Source organism: Chanos chanos, chromosome 3 (assembly GCF_902362185.1).
Source record: "Chanos chanos chromosome 3, fChaCha1.1, whole genome shotgun sequence".
NCBI lineage: Eukaryota > Metazoa > Chordata > Actinopteri > Gonorynchiformes > Chanidae > Chanos > Chanos chanos.
Genome location: NC_044497.1, coordinates 34,730,001 through 34,747,500, shown reverse-complemented (window position 1 = coordinate 34,747,500; position 17,500 = coordinate 34,730,001). Strand labels below are relative to the sequence as shown.

The 17,500-nt window shown below is 41.9% G+C and overlaps 2 protein-coding genes across 5 annotated transcripts in view; both read left to right on the top strand.

Moving 5' to 3' along the window:
- Nucleotides 1–2,842, top strand: part of phf20b (PHD finger protein 20, b) — a 13,672-nt gene extending 10,830 nt beyond the window's left edge. For all 4 annotated transcript variants that reach the window (XM_030768155.1, XM_030768154.1, XM_030768153.1 and 1 more), the window contains 3 exons: nt 316–727; nt 1,460–1,655; nt 2,016–2,842. In XM_030768155.1, the coding sequence (XP_030624015.1) occupies nt 316–727; nt 1,460–1,655; nt 2,016–2,161 (754 nt within the window). In that variant the 3' untranslated portion in view covers nt 2,162–2,842. The remainder of the gene's footprint in view (nt 1–315; nt 728–1,459; nt 1,656–2,015) is intronic.
- Nucleotides 2,843–5,881: 3,039 nt separating this feature from the next.
- Nucleotides 5,882–17,500, top strand: part of ndrg3b (ndrg family member 3b) — a 42,379-nt gene continuing 30,760 nt past the window's right edge. Inside the window, exon 1 of the mRNA XM_030768170.1 lies at nt 5,882–5,968. The gene's annotated coding sequence lies outside the window, so the exon portion shown is untranslated. The remainder of the gene's footprint in view (nt 5,969–17,500) is intronic.

Sequence of the window (17,500 nt, the reverse complement as noted above, 5' to 3'; positions counted from 1 at the left end):
ACAGCAGTAAAAACCTGAAAAAAATCATTCATCATATTAGGGAAAGGAATTTATGTGTTGACCCATCATAAAATTCTTATTTGCGCTTAAGTAGTTGAATGTTTCTCTGACAGAGAACTTTATATGTGTGTTTCTTTCGTTGAAAGAGGCATCATTTGTAGTATTGTCCAGCTCTTTATTTTTATTTATTTATTTAAGTATTTATATTTATATTTTTATGCAACATAAATGTCAAAGATGGACATCACATGACACTATGGAGTTTCAGAGCACAGACACAGACTGTACCCTCTCACACCCTGTCATGTTTATCAGGACCCAGGCTCACCCAGACCTCAAACTGTGGCGGACGCCGTGGAAACAGAACGACGTGCCACGGAGGAAGGGGACAGGGGACTCAGCGGTGGCCACGCCCTCCCCATCGATAGTGGAGGAGCTCATCGAGATCGATAACATCAAGAGGGAGACGCCTTCACCGCTACCAACAGTCAATCGCACACCGTCCTTCCAGGACTCGTACATCAGCAGTGAGCACTGCTACCAGAAACCAAGGACGTATTACCCAGCGGTGGAGCAGAGGCTGGTGGTGGAAACCAGGGGCGGATCAGAGCTGGAAGACAGCCTCCGCAGTACCGAGGACCTGCTGGAGATGGAGCAGAGATACGGGTGTCCCCTGGAGCCTGACCAGGCTAAGATCCAGTTCACAGACCAGTTCAGCACATCCAAAGTGAGTACTTGAACTGAACAGCTTGGACCAGGAGGGGACTGTATTACCTTGGAGCATGGTAATAAAAGGAGACCGTGATGATGTGCATATGATGAAAGACGCTGTTTAATGGTATGCTCAAAGGAATTATGGTCGTGTATAGTGTCATAGCTATGTAGTAATGCACAAAACAGCATTCGGCATTAATCCCTCCTTTGGGAGCTGAAACTGGCTGTGCTTTTGGGTCTCATTTAAGATTCCAAAGCCTCAGATGTGAAGGAATAGTCTACTGCCCCCAGGCTGCTCCTGGGGGAAAGGGATCGATGCTTTAGTCTGTTACAGATTTACTCTAAATTGTTTCTCTAAATTGTTTCTCTACTCTAAATTTACTCTAAAAGGATTTCTTTAAATTGTTGGAGAGGTTGTCAGTGTGATACAGTTTGTTTAAAATATAATTGCCTTCTAAAGGCCTGAATTTCAATGATGACGCTTTTGATGGATTTCAAAGGCAGTTCTTTAAAGTCACTATGCTGGGGTTGCACAACTCACGGCTTTGTGTCTGTTGCTCCTGTTTTTACCAACTGCTACATGTCTGATTGGCTAAAGAGCATAGACACACGTCACAGGTAGATGCCGCGCACTGATCGTGCAGTCAGATCAAACATAAGCGGAACTACTGTCCTCAGATACCGGACTCATACGCTCTGCAGTTTGTGTGACAGGCCAGCTAACCCTGATGCTCCCCTCTCTCAGGACACAGAGACCCGTAAGAAGGCGGAGAAAAGCTCTGAGACGGAGGTGAAGATGGAGAACCCTGACCCTCTGAGCTCCTCTCCTGACCCTGACCTTTTGCTGCACCAGCAGTGGCAGCTGAACCTGCTGGACCACATCGAAGCTGTTCAGGATGAGGTCACACACCGAATGGACCTCATCGAGAGAGAGCTGGACGGTGAGAACTTCAGGGGCCTACCGTTACCTAATACAGCGTGGACAGGGCAGTCTGTAGGGTACCAGGGGTCCTGGTCCTTTTGAAATTTTACTTTCGTTTTTGTGCCAAGAGCAAAAGCAAATTGTCCAGAAATATAGCAGTTTTTTCATCCTGTTATGATATGTTTAACTGCAAGTTCTCATTCAGAAATGTCCCTTTTTATGTAACAAAGGTGCCAGCCAATTCAGTCTTTTATGAAAAGATTGGTTGCATTGCACTACTAATGCATCGGGTAACTTAGCTGTAGAACCCGGATCTTCATTTCTTTCTCTTTCTCCCTTTGTTTTTTTTTTTTTGGATCTGCTTGTTTTCTGTGTTTAGTGTTGGAGAGCTGGCTGGACTACACAGGCGAGTTGGAGCCTCCAGATCCATTGGCCCGGCTGCCTCAGCTAAAACACAGAATCCGACAGCTTCTCACCGACCTAGGCACCGTCCAACAGCTTGCAGTCTGCTCCTCATCCACGTGAGGGCGCCAGAGAGGAGGCAGCAGCTAGGGGGTGAAAAAAAGACTTTGGACTGAACTAAGTGAAACTACAGCATTGCAATGTTGGTGTCAAGGCACAAAAGGCTGTAGCTAAATTTACCCTTGCTCTTCTATAGGCTTTTGGCTTAAGTATTTCATAAATTACTCTGTAGAGGAAAGACCCCAAGCCTAACTACCACTCAGTCTAGCCATACCTGAAAAACAGCGCATTTATTGAACGGAGGTGCCCACAAAGAAGAGATAGAGAGCAGAGGTTGATCTACAGGGGGGCTTTGTAAGCTGTTTGTCTCTAAGCCTGTCTGAGGCCTGTCTATCTGTACTTTTTGCCACTCCGTTGTCACAAATAATGGACTGAATACTTCAATCCCAAACAGCCTGGTTTGTGGAATGCAGGAAAAAGCCTTGTTATAGCACTTAGGTTTATGCTCGCCATTCTACACTATGGAATTATACCGGTTTGTCAGATTTTGTTTCTGTGATGTCATTGACTGACATTAACTTTTTTTTTTTTTTTTTTTGATATCAACCAATGACATCTGTAAAGAGAAGTGAATGAGAAGAAGCTTAGTGATGGGTGTGGCTCAAAAAGACAAAAGACAAAAGCTTGGTTTCAGTTTTGTAGCTGCTCGGTCATTTATGTTAGTAATATTTAAAAAAAAACAAAAAAACAAAAACAAATAATGTTCGCAGGAAAAGGACAATATATTTTATTCCACAAGTACTTAGATTTTTCCTTTTTATATTTTTAATAAATGTGTATTGTAAATTGCTGAATTATAACTCATGTCCAACTGTTTTTGTTTCATTGGTCTAACATTTTTGATGGTTTTCCTCCAGTTCTCTATTATCCAAGTGGTAAAGGTTGTTCTGCATTGAAATATTTTGAAACAGTGCTTTTTTTCTCCCTCTCTGTCCCATATGCTGCTTTGACCTCTCTTTGTTAAACCTTTTTACTGTTTTGCTAACTCTTATGTGGTCTAGTCCGAACATTCATCTTTGATGTTACTGGCTTTGCACGTGATTCCATTTGAGGGAATGTGTCCATTTCTCACTTTTCTTTTTTCAGAAATCTAGTTTATGAGCGTTAGAAATTCATCGTGCCAGCTTTATGCTATACTATTACTTCATCTGTGCATTGCCATTGAATTAAAACTTAATTGTGTGTTTTTTGGTTTGTTTTTTTCCCCCGTTGTGCTCTGTCATGCAAATTCTGTTCACATTTCAGTGTCAGGGCTCTTGCTGCCATTTTAATTTATTATCTTCAGAGTTTAATTTATTGATTTTGCTTCTTTTTTCACTTCCGTTGATTTGCTTTGTACAGAACAGAGTGAGCAGTATGAAGTGTTCATAGATGTGAAGAACAGTGGAAATAATGATTGTGTTGGTGGATTAGCCCCAGGGTCTGTTGGAGAGAGAGCGTGAGAGAGCTCTCATCCTGTGTGTGTGCGCATACGTATGAGTGTGTGTGTGTGTGTGTGTGTGTGTGTGTATACACCTTCATACTGCATTTAGTTAAAAGCCAGTGCCCAGTTTTGTCCCCCCTGTTCAGGGTGGTGGCATCAAATGTATGGAATCTCTCTTATGTCAGTTGTTTTATTTTTCCATTTCTACCTTATAATACCCTCTGAGTTCCTCTTACTTATGTACACCTGTGAATTTAGACTCACAGCAGTGGTCTAAACTGTGTTCTAATGTTAGATTTTTTTTAAATGTTTTTTTTCCTCTGTATAGCCAGTAGCCTTTTCATACATAGCATATACATAAGGTTATGAATCAGGATTTGTGTCTGATATCTTGCTTTATATGCCCATATGAATGAAGATCCGGTAACTGTAGCCAAGAAAGAAAATCATTTATCAATATTTTGCTTGACCTTTTTGCTGGGTAAACGTTTTGGTCCCTTTTTACTACTGGATTGACCAGGGAAACGGTGATATTTTGTGATGAATATTAATGCTTAATATGAATGCAAGAAAATAAATCTTTACATTTGTAGCCTCTATCTTTGCCCTACCTTTTAATTTTTGTGACAGTATTTTGTGACAGCACTCCTCACAGACAGCAATAAGTCACACTATAGTTTCACTTCCTACAGAAAACCATGGAACAGACGTGATAATGAATAAAAGCTATAATTTAAAGAAGAGTGTATTGACCCATCTTTGTTCTTAATTACTGTATTTTGACAGTCAAAGCTGGTGCATGTTTACTCTGCCCTAATTTTACACCTGAATTAATCTAAATCATATTAAAGTGGCCTGAGTCTGGCTTTGATAACGGCTGCTAGCATTCCCCTCAAACCACACATTTACAGTCTTTGAATTGGAGCGTTAGGTATTATGGTACGGTGATCAACACTGTGAAACTGACTCAGTTCTCGAGCCCAAGGATCATCAGTGCAGTATGGGTAGTGGTGATTCACTGGGTTAAGACTCCACAGAGAGAGTCTCAGAGATCAGGGTGTTCCTGACTCTGATCTATTGGTGGATCATCAAGGATGTTGACAAACTACCAGAGACAACGCACTAATGTTTCTATTCCTTCTCTTCTTGTGCAAGGCAATTCGCCAAGGCTGCCGTAAAGCTGTAAGATGTGATGGATGGTTTAACTTACTTTAACAAAGCAGCTCAAGGTTAAATGTGGTTAAAAAAAGTAACATGAAGACCAGACCATCACATATACAATGAATATGTATATACATTTTCAGACATACATTTAAGGTTAGAGTGAGGGACACGTCATACTCCGAACTCAGAAATACAAACAGTTTTTTTTTTCCTCTGGAATGTGCAATAATAAATAATATCTAATTCCATGCTTGACAACAAGCATTCTTACACCAAGAATTTTTATGAGTGCATTTTTGCCATTGTCACATGGTGATTCAAATAAATAGACAAATACTACAGAAGGAGAGGCAGCTCTTACAATGTCGCAATATCTGCCAATCTCATTCTGTTTCCCTGTGATTCTCCCTTATTGGTAGATATATTTAATATTTAATTTATTTAATATTTATGGTAGAATTTTTCATAGTTAAGCCTGCCAATTCCTACATTTCATGTCCAAAAATAAGATATCAAATCCACTGGTTACGCAACAGAAAGTCAGAGTACATAGAATTACGTGTTTAAAGCTCCACTGAAATAAAACTTTTTATTTGCTTCAGGGGGGAAAGACTTATCAGATGGGATCAGATATATCTACAGTCTTTATTCCAGTATTTATTAAATGTTTCACATGGATTGGGTAGGGTGAACTATGCTGCTGCTGGATCGTCTGTCAGTTGGTTTTCTCATCCCATCCATACAAATTCAACAGGATGTGACAGTTATCTGTAAAGTGTGTGTGTGTGTGTGTGTGTGTGTGTGTGTGTGTGTGTGTGTGTGTGTGTGTGTGTGTGTGTGTGTGTGTCTGTGTGCGTGTCTGTGTGTTCATGCTAACTCACTCCCCCGTTAACTCCTTACTGTTGAAGCCAGCTCATTAAGGATATTAAACAGATATGTCTCACGATGTTTTCAAATGCTCTTGCAACCCCCTTGCCAACGTCCTAATTTCTGTCGATAAAGTGAAAGGAGTACTTTTTTAGGGATTTTGCAGAGCAATCCACGTGGAGGCGCTGTTTGACTCTCTGCAGAGGGCAGTCGCTCGGCGCTCAATAACTCCTCCCATTCAAAGTCAAGGCTAGAGTACAAACACAGCCAAAACCTAGACGCGTGCACGATTGTCTGAGCGGCGAGAAGTCGTGGCTTCCAGGATTCTGGCAACAGTTGAATTGTTTTCTTACACGGTGAGTTATTAACTAATATCATAGATGTGTATTGTTCAGTTCTGAGCAATTTTGTGAATATAATTGTAGTTAATTTTCAAACGTTAAGGTGATTGTTTCGCAAGAGTACATTGGCAAAAACTGGCCGCATCAGTTAGCATTTAGCTAGCTTGTATGTAGCCCGTTTATCACATCGTCTTATGCCAAACTTACCAGCAACTTAAATTTGTAACCCAAACCATCCTTTGCCACACCAGCTACTTAAGTTGTGTATACAGCCTTGCCTGGTATCACAATAGCAACGTTTGGACTGCTTGGCTAACCAGTGAAACAGTTAGCTGACCTACACATCGACTTAAAACTCAGTTGCTTGTGTACTCATTCATTGGTGCTTGATCTTGTACTTGATTGTACTTTATTTAGCTGCATCTTAGTCAGGGTAGTAAGCTTGCCCACTTGTTTACAACTTGTAACTTCCAGTAACATTCACCGTATTAAAAACTAATGTGCACTGATTATCATGTTCTGTCACTGGAAAATATCCAGGGTGAAGGCAATTCCCTTAAGGTTAGTCCTATTCCAGGTAGATACTTCGTAGTTAATACGCTTTGTTGATTTTAGGCTGTGTATGTATCCCTACACCTCATTTGATAAAACACTCAGAACTGCGATGGCAAACAAATAAACAAATAAAAAACTTATGGTTAATGCGATGTTTTGTCCCCTGCAGTTAGTACACATGAGAGATTCTCTAAACCTCGGCCTTAATCTTCATCAGGAATGCATGCCAAAACTTGCGCAGAGGATAACAACACAGCTTCTCTATTGTGGTTATAGCCTGCGATACGATAATATCACGCTGAATTCAGTGTCCGCTAAGCGGACGTGGGTATATTCTTTGTCCACGTTTGATAACGCTTCCGTTAACCCAGTTTCCCAAAATAACATGATAGAAAACGGGGAAGACAACAGCAAATCCATGCGATTAGTAACAGCGGTTTGAGTGACCAGATGGCTGATGGACGTAACCACTTTGCAATCCAAAATCAAGGCAAGTTGGTTGGAATGTCCTGGCCAAGGGAGAGGATTACAGAAATAAACGTGTTCTTATGGACACTGCTGTCTTTATTGTGCTTCAGCATGACTTGGTGTTGCTAGGGACTGAGTCAGCTGCACTGTATGTTTGCATCAACTTGGATGTTTTGTTTGGATGACGTCTTTATATTAACTGCGACGGGTTGCGTATGAAATTCTATTTTATTCCGAAAGGGAAATTCTAGAATGTTCAACAAAGTTCCAGTTGAGCTACAGTCAAACTATAGGATAATGGACATGACTGTACAAAATGACTCATGGAAGGAAAAGACACCAGTTCAATGGTTATCCTTCATAGGTGTAACAGTCATTTTGGGTTAGTCCATACAAACAGAGTGATTCTTGGAAAGTTATTATTTTCACAAGGGTGTGTAGTACCCAGTTAACCATATGTCTAAGGTGAACATGAACAGTTTGGCCTCTGTGAAGTAAGTAGGCCTATATTCAGTGTGGATGATGGTATTTGATTACTTAAAGATTAGTTTTCAACTCACAGTATCACAATGAACAGGTTAAGGATCTGCTAAGATCTTTTAAAGACTATTTCCGTACCTCTTGAATGCTTACTGGAGCTTCTGTGAGATTCTGTGTGTAACCTGATATTATAATCCCCTGGTCCTAGAGGTGACAAGGTGAAAAGCATTGGTTGGGGCAAAGCAGCTGAGCAAGGTTCTGTTATTTTCCTGTAAGTGTGATCAGACTGTCTAATGAGTGTCTGTCACCATCATATGACATTGAAGAGTTCAGACTGATATTGTGGATTATTGGTTTGGACAGACTTCATAGCCTATGTTTGCCAAGATGTCGTCACTCACCACAAGTACAGTTTCTGAGAGTGACTTGTTCATCGCACATTTTGAGTTTTGTTAGCCAGTTTATGGCGTTAGTCCACATTTTTTTCGTTATCCTAGACTTTTTGGGTTTGCACTGCACTGTATTCTGAGGTCATAGAATATATTTATTTGTCAGCTCAGCTTGTACCGATAGAAGAGGTATCATCTGACAGGCTATAGAGGCAGAAAAAAATAGACGTTTCTGGAAGCAGTCCCATCACAGTGGACATATCTGTGTCCTTGAGAATAAATTGCTCGATGACGGGACACTTTGATCCTCCTCAGAGGATGAGTGTGAAGTACAGATTGTCATGGTAACCAAAGCAGGTGAGGGTGACACAAGTCAGTTTGATACACTTGCATAACCGGGCTGACTGTATTCTAAAGCAAGACAGCAGCATGTTGACTTGGAAGTTGAGTTGATTGCTTGGCAGTTTTAAATATAAATCATACCAACTTCCTTCCAGAATATTTGAGGATAGACCAGTCACCGACAAGCAGATGTAGTGCTCTTTCCGCTGTTCATTTTAAATGGCAAGGTACGACGGTAGTCGCCATTTGTTCCTCCCTCCAGAAACTTGTTTTTGCATGATGTTCCAGAGATTGATGGACCACTTCGACTACTACTACAACATACAAAAGCCTTTTCAATATATTCTTCACAAAAACCCTTTCAACTGTTTTCTCTGCTTGCTCTCTCTGTCTCTCTCTACCAGGGCAGGAGAAGCCAAAACCTCCCACTCAAACTGACTGCTGTACTTTGGTGTTTTTCTGTTGGCTCTTGAAGCCAGAGCAGTCAAGTGTGTCTCTGTGGAGTAGCGAAGCCGAGAAACCCATCTTACCATGTTCCAGCTTTTGATCTCAATCATGTTTCTCGATCGAATCCCCGAGAGCCCGGACGTGTGTTTTGCTTTTGTTTTGTGCCGTGGATGAGTTGACTTCTACATAGCTATCGCTATGCCAGCCTCCCTGGGCAGCAGCTGTTGTGTGTTTTCTCTCACCCTTACTTTTCATTGGCAGTGTTCCCTCCATCGCCTCATCACTTCATATTTGGAGCTATTTCTGATGGCATCCCCCAGGGAGCCACAGGGCTCTTAGAGTCTACACTTAGCTGGGAGAGAAAGAACGAGAGGTAGAGGCTGGAGGACATGTCACAGGGGTCATCAAGGTTTCTCAGAGGCATAAGAGAGGCTTAGAAACAGGAGGAGATGGGAAAAGATGGAGTAGGTGGAGCAAGTTTGCCTACAGGCCTACTACTCTATAGAGTACAGCTAGGACCAACACTAAACTGAGATACACATGGGTGTCTTTCCAGCCTGTTTTATCATTGTCATTATTTAATAATAATCGTTATTGTAACATGCATCGTGGGAGCACAGAGTGGTACCATCAACTAATGCACTGTGAGAAGAGACATAATGACTGTAATGAGCTATTGACCAGTTTCCTGATCAATTTCAACCTTTACAGCCAGCTGAGATGTTGTCTGTCATTTCACTGAGATGGCCCAAGCTGTGATGTGTCTCGTTAGTAATAAAATCTGTACTTTTAAAAGGTCGTTTAACAGTATTGCCATTCTTATATTTCATCTTAGATATTTTGTTGATCTTGTTTCTCACATAATTCTTTCATATGTGAGCCCATGAATGAATTGATAACATGGTTGGAACCAGCTGGTGTTGCTGTTTTTCACCCAAACCATGGATAGGCCAACTTTCTGTGACTTTTAGTATAGTTTCTGTTGAAAATGATTTCGATGCGTATGTATCTCTCATCTACCTAGAATCTTTTCACTTACCAAATATTGTCACGCTCCACACTGAATAGCTCCAGCATGATTTTCTTTTTTTAAGTAACCTCTAATGCAGAAGCAATTTTAAAAACTAAGTGGAAATAGTAACCTCCCACAATGGCCTTGCTCCATGCTTTCAGTAGGTGCCTGTAGCTAATTGCATGCTCATTGGGGGGATGCTGGGCTCCAGCTGTTTGCATGAGGGTGGGCAGGGGGGTTGACTTGGTAGGGTGACTGTTAGGAGATTAACTGTGTTTTCCCTGTTCAATTAGACTAAGTGAAAACCTCCTACAGACTCCCACGCCTGACCTGTTCACTTCCACCCCTCAGGCTGTCATGCCATTGGATTAGATCACCTCCTGTACTGCCTGTGGTTTACAGTGTTGAGAGAGATCAAGAGCGAGAAGGGGAGAGAGGGGGAGTGCACTGTCAGGAATCAAACTACCTCCTCTGAACTTTGGTATGATAGCCAGATATGTATGCCAGCTGCATGCCATGCTTGTACTGATTCAGTTCAGGAGGGGAACTGAAATTTAATTCAGTGCTAGTCAGTGATCTCTGATTTTTTTTTTCCTGGATGACACAGGAAAAAAAATCATGACTCCTCTGAACCCCCATCCACACTCAGGAGTTGTGAAACAGATTGGAACTGAACCCACAACGGTCAGGTGCCATTATTACTGAAGGAAAGGATTGGTTAAGTTTCTCTGGCGAACACTGTTTTGTTTTTGTTTTTTTCCCAAGCTACAGATTCCTCCTGGATCTTCTGTAGAGTCCAGTGCATATGTTGTAACTCAGGTCAGTTCACTCTTGATTTTTCAAGGGTTGGGTCTAAGAGCATTTCATGGGCTACTGTGGACCTGCTTTCGATGTGGCTCTTGTGTTTTCAGAGCCCTAGAGTGTCCCTGTAATAGCATCATAGAATGCATCATCTCACTATGTTAAACCCCCCCCCCCCCCCCCCCCCCCCAGGACCTGGAATGAGATTCATAATACTTTTAGCTTGGCAAATCCTGCAACCCTAAGGAATTGGTCCCCTGACTGTGTAACTGTAAGCACAGTAGTCAGGAAATTAGGAGAGAGATGGAGCAGCTAGCATGAGAGGGAAAACGCACTTCACAAGCTCATTACCCAAATAGAGGTCATGAATATTTAAACTAAATTTCACACATCTTTTGCATAGAAAAATTGCCCTGATCTTGCCACGTGACAGAAATCATCCAGCCCCTTTACAGCTGCAGGAGAGGGAGATGAAGGAAGATACTTGCTGGTTTACTGCACACAACTCCCAGCACATTCCTCTTTCTCATTCCCTTTTTAAATGTATTTATTTATTTTTGAGAAACCAGTGGTTCTCCTAGTTGCTTTCTTTCAACATAACCTCAAGCTGAACGTAGAGAATAAGTGGCGAAGTGAGAAGAAAGGGAAGATTTGAAAGAGTGGTTTGGTCTCAGAAAGGATCGCAGTGTCCTCCTGAATAATTGAGTTCTCAACTACCTGCCCAGTGTCTGCTTGCTTAAACAGTTTACACGCTCTCTAGAATGTTCAGTGTAGTGACCTCACCATGATAGACTTTGGGTAGAGTGGAGTGGAATTCAAAGGAATGGGCTTTGAACACAGCATCACCTAGCACACGTTACGTGCACTTCAGCATGGAAATCTGTAGCTTTTGGACATAGCTGTGAGAGCCCAGAGGATTTGTCATACATGGCCCTTTGTCCACATGGAAGACATGAGAAGGATGTCGGATAGTTGAGAGCAAGCGCGAGAGAGGGAATGGCATACCACGTACACACCCAGATGTTCACTTTTCCCACCTGTAGTTCTTTAAAAATGTGTCTGTGTTTTACACATAGGTCAGAGGTGTGTATGTAATGTAGTGCAGGTATCAGTAAAGTGATATCTTTCTCTTCTCCACAGGAGCTGATGAATATTGTATGCAGTGTTCTCTCTCTGCTGTTCTCCTGCCGAGCTTTAGCTTTCTCCGTCCCGGCTTTTCATTTAACCAAGCACTTCAGACCATGTTCCTCAAAATGCACACTTTTCTGTCAATGGACCTACAATATCGTAGGCAAACGCAGGCAATTTTAAAGCTCATTCGTGGTAAGATTATTCGGGCTGGAAGCTGCTTCTCAGTAGCGTATGAACCACAGTCATTTCCAGTGTAGAAGTTGTTGTCTTAACACACATCCATGGTCTCGGGCTCTCACTGATGGATTCAGTCCAGACTATATAGAACACACAGGGTTTTACACTTTTTCAGCTGTAGTCAAATGATGATTTGGAACCATTTTGTTGTTTAATGAGAAATGATCGTGATGGAGACCCCATCTCTTTTCTCCTCAAGCTCTAGCTAATTGATTCACTCACCCACACATGACCTGTTTTCTCTGCCGATGTATCCGTAGCGTACCGGTGAACCATATTGTTATGATGCTGCACAAGTCACATTTGTGCAGTGGTGTTTCTCATCTCCGCTCTGCACGTCTCCTCTTTCAGCCCTGCAATATCACATTCAGATCATCCACTGCTTAATAATTCACCCATCAGCTGACTCGAGTGTTTCACAGCTAAAAACAAAAAGAAGCAGGCCTCAGTGTGTTCGAAGCCTGGATTCAGAAGCACTGCTGTGGAATATGGTCTCTCAGATGAATATTATGCCTGTCCTATCACACTGAAGTAGCACTAAAGCTAATTGGAGTAACACAGTGGTTTCACGCTGTGTGCTTCGTTTATAGCTGTGTTCTTGTGGAATGACTAACATTGGTGCACGTCACAGGCAGAGAGAAAAAACGGTGAACTGATCACTCCATTTCGTTTTTATTTATCTTTGCTTGGGTCCCCAGTGGGCAATTGAAGCTGTCAGGAGAGTGGAGGAATAAAAGAGAGAAGTAAAATGTCATTGAAGAGGCTATAGAACCTCAGGCCATGGAAGCCATAAGAATGTTCTATTTCGGATTCACTCCGAGCGGTGTGCCTGCCACTCTCTCCCCCCGTGCAGCTGTGTGTCCTACAGGACTTGTTTACAGTGTCAAACCCCAGGAGCCCAGATTCCTTGGTTCAGGTCACTCTCCCACTCCCTGTTTGGTCCAGTAAACCACCTGTGAATAGCACTCCGCCTCAAGTTTATTCTGTTACCTAGTAATGCTGCCCAAGTGACAGTTCCCACTGCGGTGATAACCAGTGAAGAATGGTAGAATGTTCTAGAGTGCTCCTTCAGTTATGCTCTCAGAGAAGGTTGGAAGAGACAAGTCTTCTTATCTTGGTCAGGAAAACCCCTGTGCAGTAAGATGGGGAAGTGTCTGAAGAATTCATTTAAGATCAGTCAGTGATCAATGCTGATGTATGTCTCTCAGATACACAGCAGGGCCTCTTAGAGTATCAGCTGAAAGAAGTAATGATATCTGGGTACTTGTTGCCTGAGGAAATTAAGGATTGTTCTGTGAGTCATGTGAATAATTGACTTAAATACCACTGTCTCTGTTTTTTTTGCTCTGACACTGTGACTCTGAGGCAATAGACTGTAATGGCTGTCACCAGTATCTCCATCTGTTTTGTCTCCCTTTTCTCCTTCTGTATCATCCAACCAAATCCAACACTTCAAGTTTCCTTTCCAACACGACTTGAACCTGTTAGGTCAGCGGTGGCTAAATCCATTAACCGGCTTGTCCTAGTTTAACTAGCTACAATCCAGCGCTGACGAGCTTAAATCCACTAATGCCTGTACTGTTACATAGCTCTTCTGAATTGTTGCCAGCTAAGCTGGAACAAAGAGTATCAAGCTGTTGAATGAGCTTATTTCAAATTGATCTTACTTGTAAAAACAGATGTTGATCGTGCAGAGTCAATGTTTTGATGCACAACAAGATTATCAGCTTGGCCCAGCTCAGACTGACCTGTAATTTGAGTTTCTGTGGACAAAAAAGTGCTGCCTCAGTTTAGCACCGCTTCCTGCTGTTGTGTGTCAGTTGAGTAAAAGCTCATGTCTGCAACTTGAACCTTAAAAAGTCAAGAATATGGATGTGTTATAATTAGTTACAGACTTTATAGTGATAAGGGGTCATTATAATTTTGAAGATATTTGTCCAGAAAACTTCGACAAATCGTGAAATAGCTCCTACATGGTCTGTCTGCTCCAGTCTTCATCAAGAATTCCACCTTAGGGCCCAGAGAGATGCGTCATCCATTCTCTCATTGGATGCTGCGTGGGCGGGGCCCCTGGTCGACCTCTTAAGCTCACCCAGGGGGCAGCACACACCTGTGGTCACCTGGACAGTATGCCATTAATGGGATCATGCCTGGTTGACCCTGAAACTCTTAATGAAGCAGATTATGTCGAGAAACTGGAGCCAAGGAGGATGCAGTAGAATTAAGATGATGAGAGAGACCGACTGACCTCATTTAGTCATCATATGCATGAATTTGGATGGAAAAACCTGCTGGGTGATCTACTCACATGGAAGGTCACTCAAATGTGGCTCTTGTTCAAGTTTGTTTGCATCTCAAAGCTAAGTTAAAATCAATTGAAAACTTTGCCAGGCAAACTTTAAATCAGCACAAAAATATGCATGGCAGGTTTATTTAAGGGTGTGTTCTGTGTGTGTGTGTATTTGTACAAATAGGAATGAGAGAGAAAAAGAGAGAGATTGCCTCTCCAGAACCTTGAGACTACATGACGTCCCCTCTAAAGCTGACAGAGACTTAAAATGAAGAGAAAACTTGGCAAAACTAATGCAAAATCGACACAAGACACTAATGTGAGGTGAAAACGCTGGTGGGTTTATTTAAAGGTATACATGTGTGTGAGGGAGAACATTGTGATGACATAAAACAGTGCTGGCTCTTCTCATCTGAATGCCACAGCTCCATGTGTTACGTGCTCATCTGTGTTTCAGTGAATGTGTGCCACGGCCTCTATGCCGTCAGATGAGTTTAACAGGAGGACCTTTGTCTCCTGATTGGGAGTGGTCAGTCTCCTGTGATCTTGTAGGGATGTTGTGAATCCTAGATTAGAACTCATTGCACTACAAGGTAGTGCCATAACCAGATCTCTTTCTTTAGAGCAGCCTCAGCTGGATGTTAATAACGAAATGTTGATGAATTTCACTTTTAGCTTTTAGAGTTGTGAGGCAACACAATACTTCTGTTTACTGCACCAAAACAACCTCTCTCACTCTGGTGTGTGTGTGTGCGTATGTGTATGTGTATATATGTGTGTGTGAGAGAGCACAAGCACACACACGCGATTTTGTCTGATTGGTGAACACATGGTAGCACAGTCTTTGCTGGCACCCTGCCCCCCCCTACACAGTCTATGTCATTGTGTTAAGCAAGGCTCACAGCTGGCCAGAACACACACACACATTTTTATTCTTTCATAGTATGTGTGTATGTGTGCCTATGAGAAACATTAAATGTGTTATTGGTGTTAAATGAGCAGAAATAATCTGAAAATGAGCCAGTTATGCTTCACGAGAGGTAATTACTCTCTCAGAGAGATTAAGATCATTTTTTCTAAGGCTGCAGTTGACTCTGTGAAGTGGAGTGCTTTTCATGCTTTCCTAATGCAATAAATATCTTCTCCTCAGGTCGGTACATCATGTCAGTTAGAGCATAACCCTCATAGTCTAAGTAATTTACATTTTACAGTATCTACACTAGATGCATAATCTCTTCCACAGTCTCATTGTTAACACATAATATTTACTACGTATGGCTACACTGATGCCATGAAGATACAGAAAAAGGAACCTGACCCTCTGTCTGATCCACCAGTGCCAGGTGTGGTTTCTCAGGAATGGGGTGGTGTAAGCTCAGCCTGTCTGATGAGGATGAGGATGGAGCTGTTAGTGCTGATTGAGATGACGATCGTTGTTGTTTTTTTGGTGGTGGAGTGGAGAGACGTGGCGTGGAGGGTGGAGGGGAGCGTCATCCAGTGAAGAATGGAGTAATTAGGGTTGTGGGCGCGGGGATGACGCTTCAGGTCCCTTACAGGGTGGTTGTTATGGTGATGAGATCAGCACTAGGTTTGGGTTCATCGGTAATCAGACGGGGTAAACTGACGGGCATGAACGCATGTCCCTACGCGTGGAGAGCCATAGACAAAAAAAGAGAAGGATGAAATGTGTGAAGGTAGGAGAGTAAGATCAGTTGTCTACATCAGTTAACAGACAGCTGTCATTTTATATTTAGTTTGTAAAATATAAAATGTAGTTTGAGGGGAAAAAATGAAAAACCAACATGACTCTGATTCAGTTGTTGGTATCACAGCAGGAAAAGCTACGTGACACACTTGAAGTCAGTGATTTTCTGTCAGATGGCCCCAGCCAAAGGATCACTAAAGGATCACACACTGTTGTCATTAAGTCCTATGTTTTATTGATGGGAGAAATGTCCGTCACTTTTAGCTGATTAGCACTCAGCCAGATTGACTGCCCGACCAGTTGTACTCCCGAGGTGTGTAATTCTCTGCAGATTTTGGTACACCCTGTGTAAGATATGGTTCCGTGTTTTTCTCTCTTTTCTTTCTTTTTCCTTCCACGGAGCAGTTTTATTTGCTGGGTTTGGTCCAGTCTAACCTGCTTCCTCTTTCTTAATGAATTACAATGACCTCAGTCTTACACTCAGTCTGTTGCGTGGTTAATATTTCAGAGTTATTACAGATATATTTCTTTCTGTAAATGTCATCGTTTAAATGATCCACTTAGAGTCTTGTTTTTTTCTAACTGAGGGTGGGCATGTGGTCTTGGGGCAGTAATGTACCTTATCAGATGACCTCACATTCTACTACCTAAAGGAAGGTACGCTGTTGAAACAGTTCCATCACGCTACTTGTTTGTGTTAACTCAGACCTTCCATGATTCTTCTATATTCCCAGTACACATTGATCCTTGAGCCCTAGTAATAAGTAACACACATTGTCCTCTCTCACCTGTCTTACCCCCACCCCTTTCTGTTTAGTATTGGTTATTTCGATTCACTGTGAGATAGCAGTTAACGCTAATTTATTTCTCCATTCTCATGCATCTGTTCTTTCCCACTGTCATTCCATTCCATGATAAACCGATGTTTTTCTCTTTTGGTGACGAAGATCCGTTTCTATGGTAACGGAAGAACTCCTCTGAGCAGGTCCGTTCTGGCTGATGTGGCGAGTTGGGTGTGCGTGTGTGGTGCAGTGAGGGGTGTAATTTGGTTAGGAGTTACCCACAATCCTTTGCTTCAGGAGAATAACTTGATTACTCTCTGCCCTGTGCAGTTTGAGATGACTTGAGTCAGTAGATTTGATTTTTATTAAACTTTGGAAAAGTTTGCAGCCTGTTCAGCTGTGATGTCAAGTAACCACCAAATATAAGAATGGTTTGCACAAATAAAATGTAGTGTGGTCTACCCCGTATCACTCGACAGCACAAATCCATTGTCTGGGACAGGCCAGTGTGGAATGTCACATTTTGATTAGTTTACTGGCTCTTTTACTGGTTATGGTTAAGTTATTCTGTGCGTGTTCAACTTGGAGTGGACTGCTTATTCAAGAGTGCTTGTGAGTGGACTGGTGTGAGTGTCTGCACCATGCACATGTGCCTTGTTTCAAAGAAGTTTGTCAGGACACACACACACACACAAATATATAATATTTGAATAATATATAATTCATTTAAATGTATATTTTTATTTATATATATGTATATCATTCCATGTCAAATGAGTTAAGGTTGTTGCAGCACTGTCTCGGATTTTGTTCACACCTTGTCTATATCATGCATGGGTCCTAAAAGCAAGGCCTGTAAAATATTTCTGTTCAAATTCTATGTTTTCTTATTTTTTCAGCCCTTGATA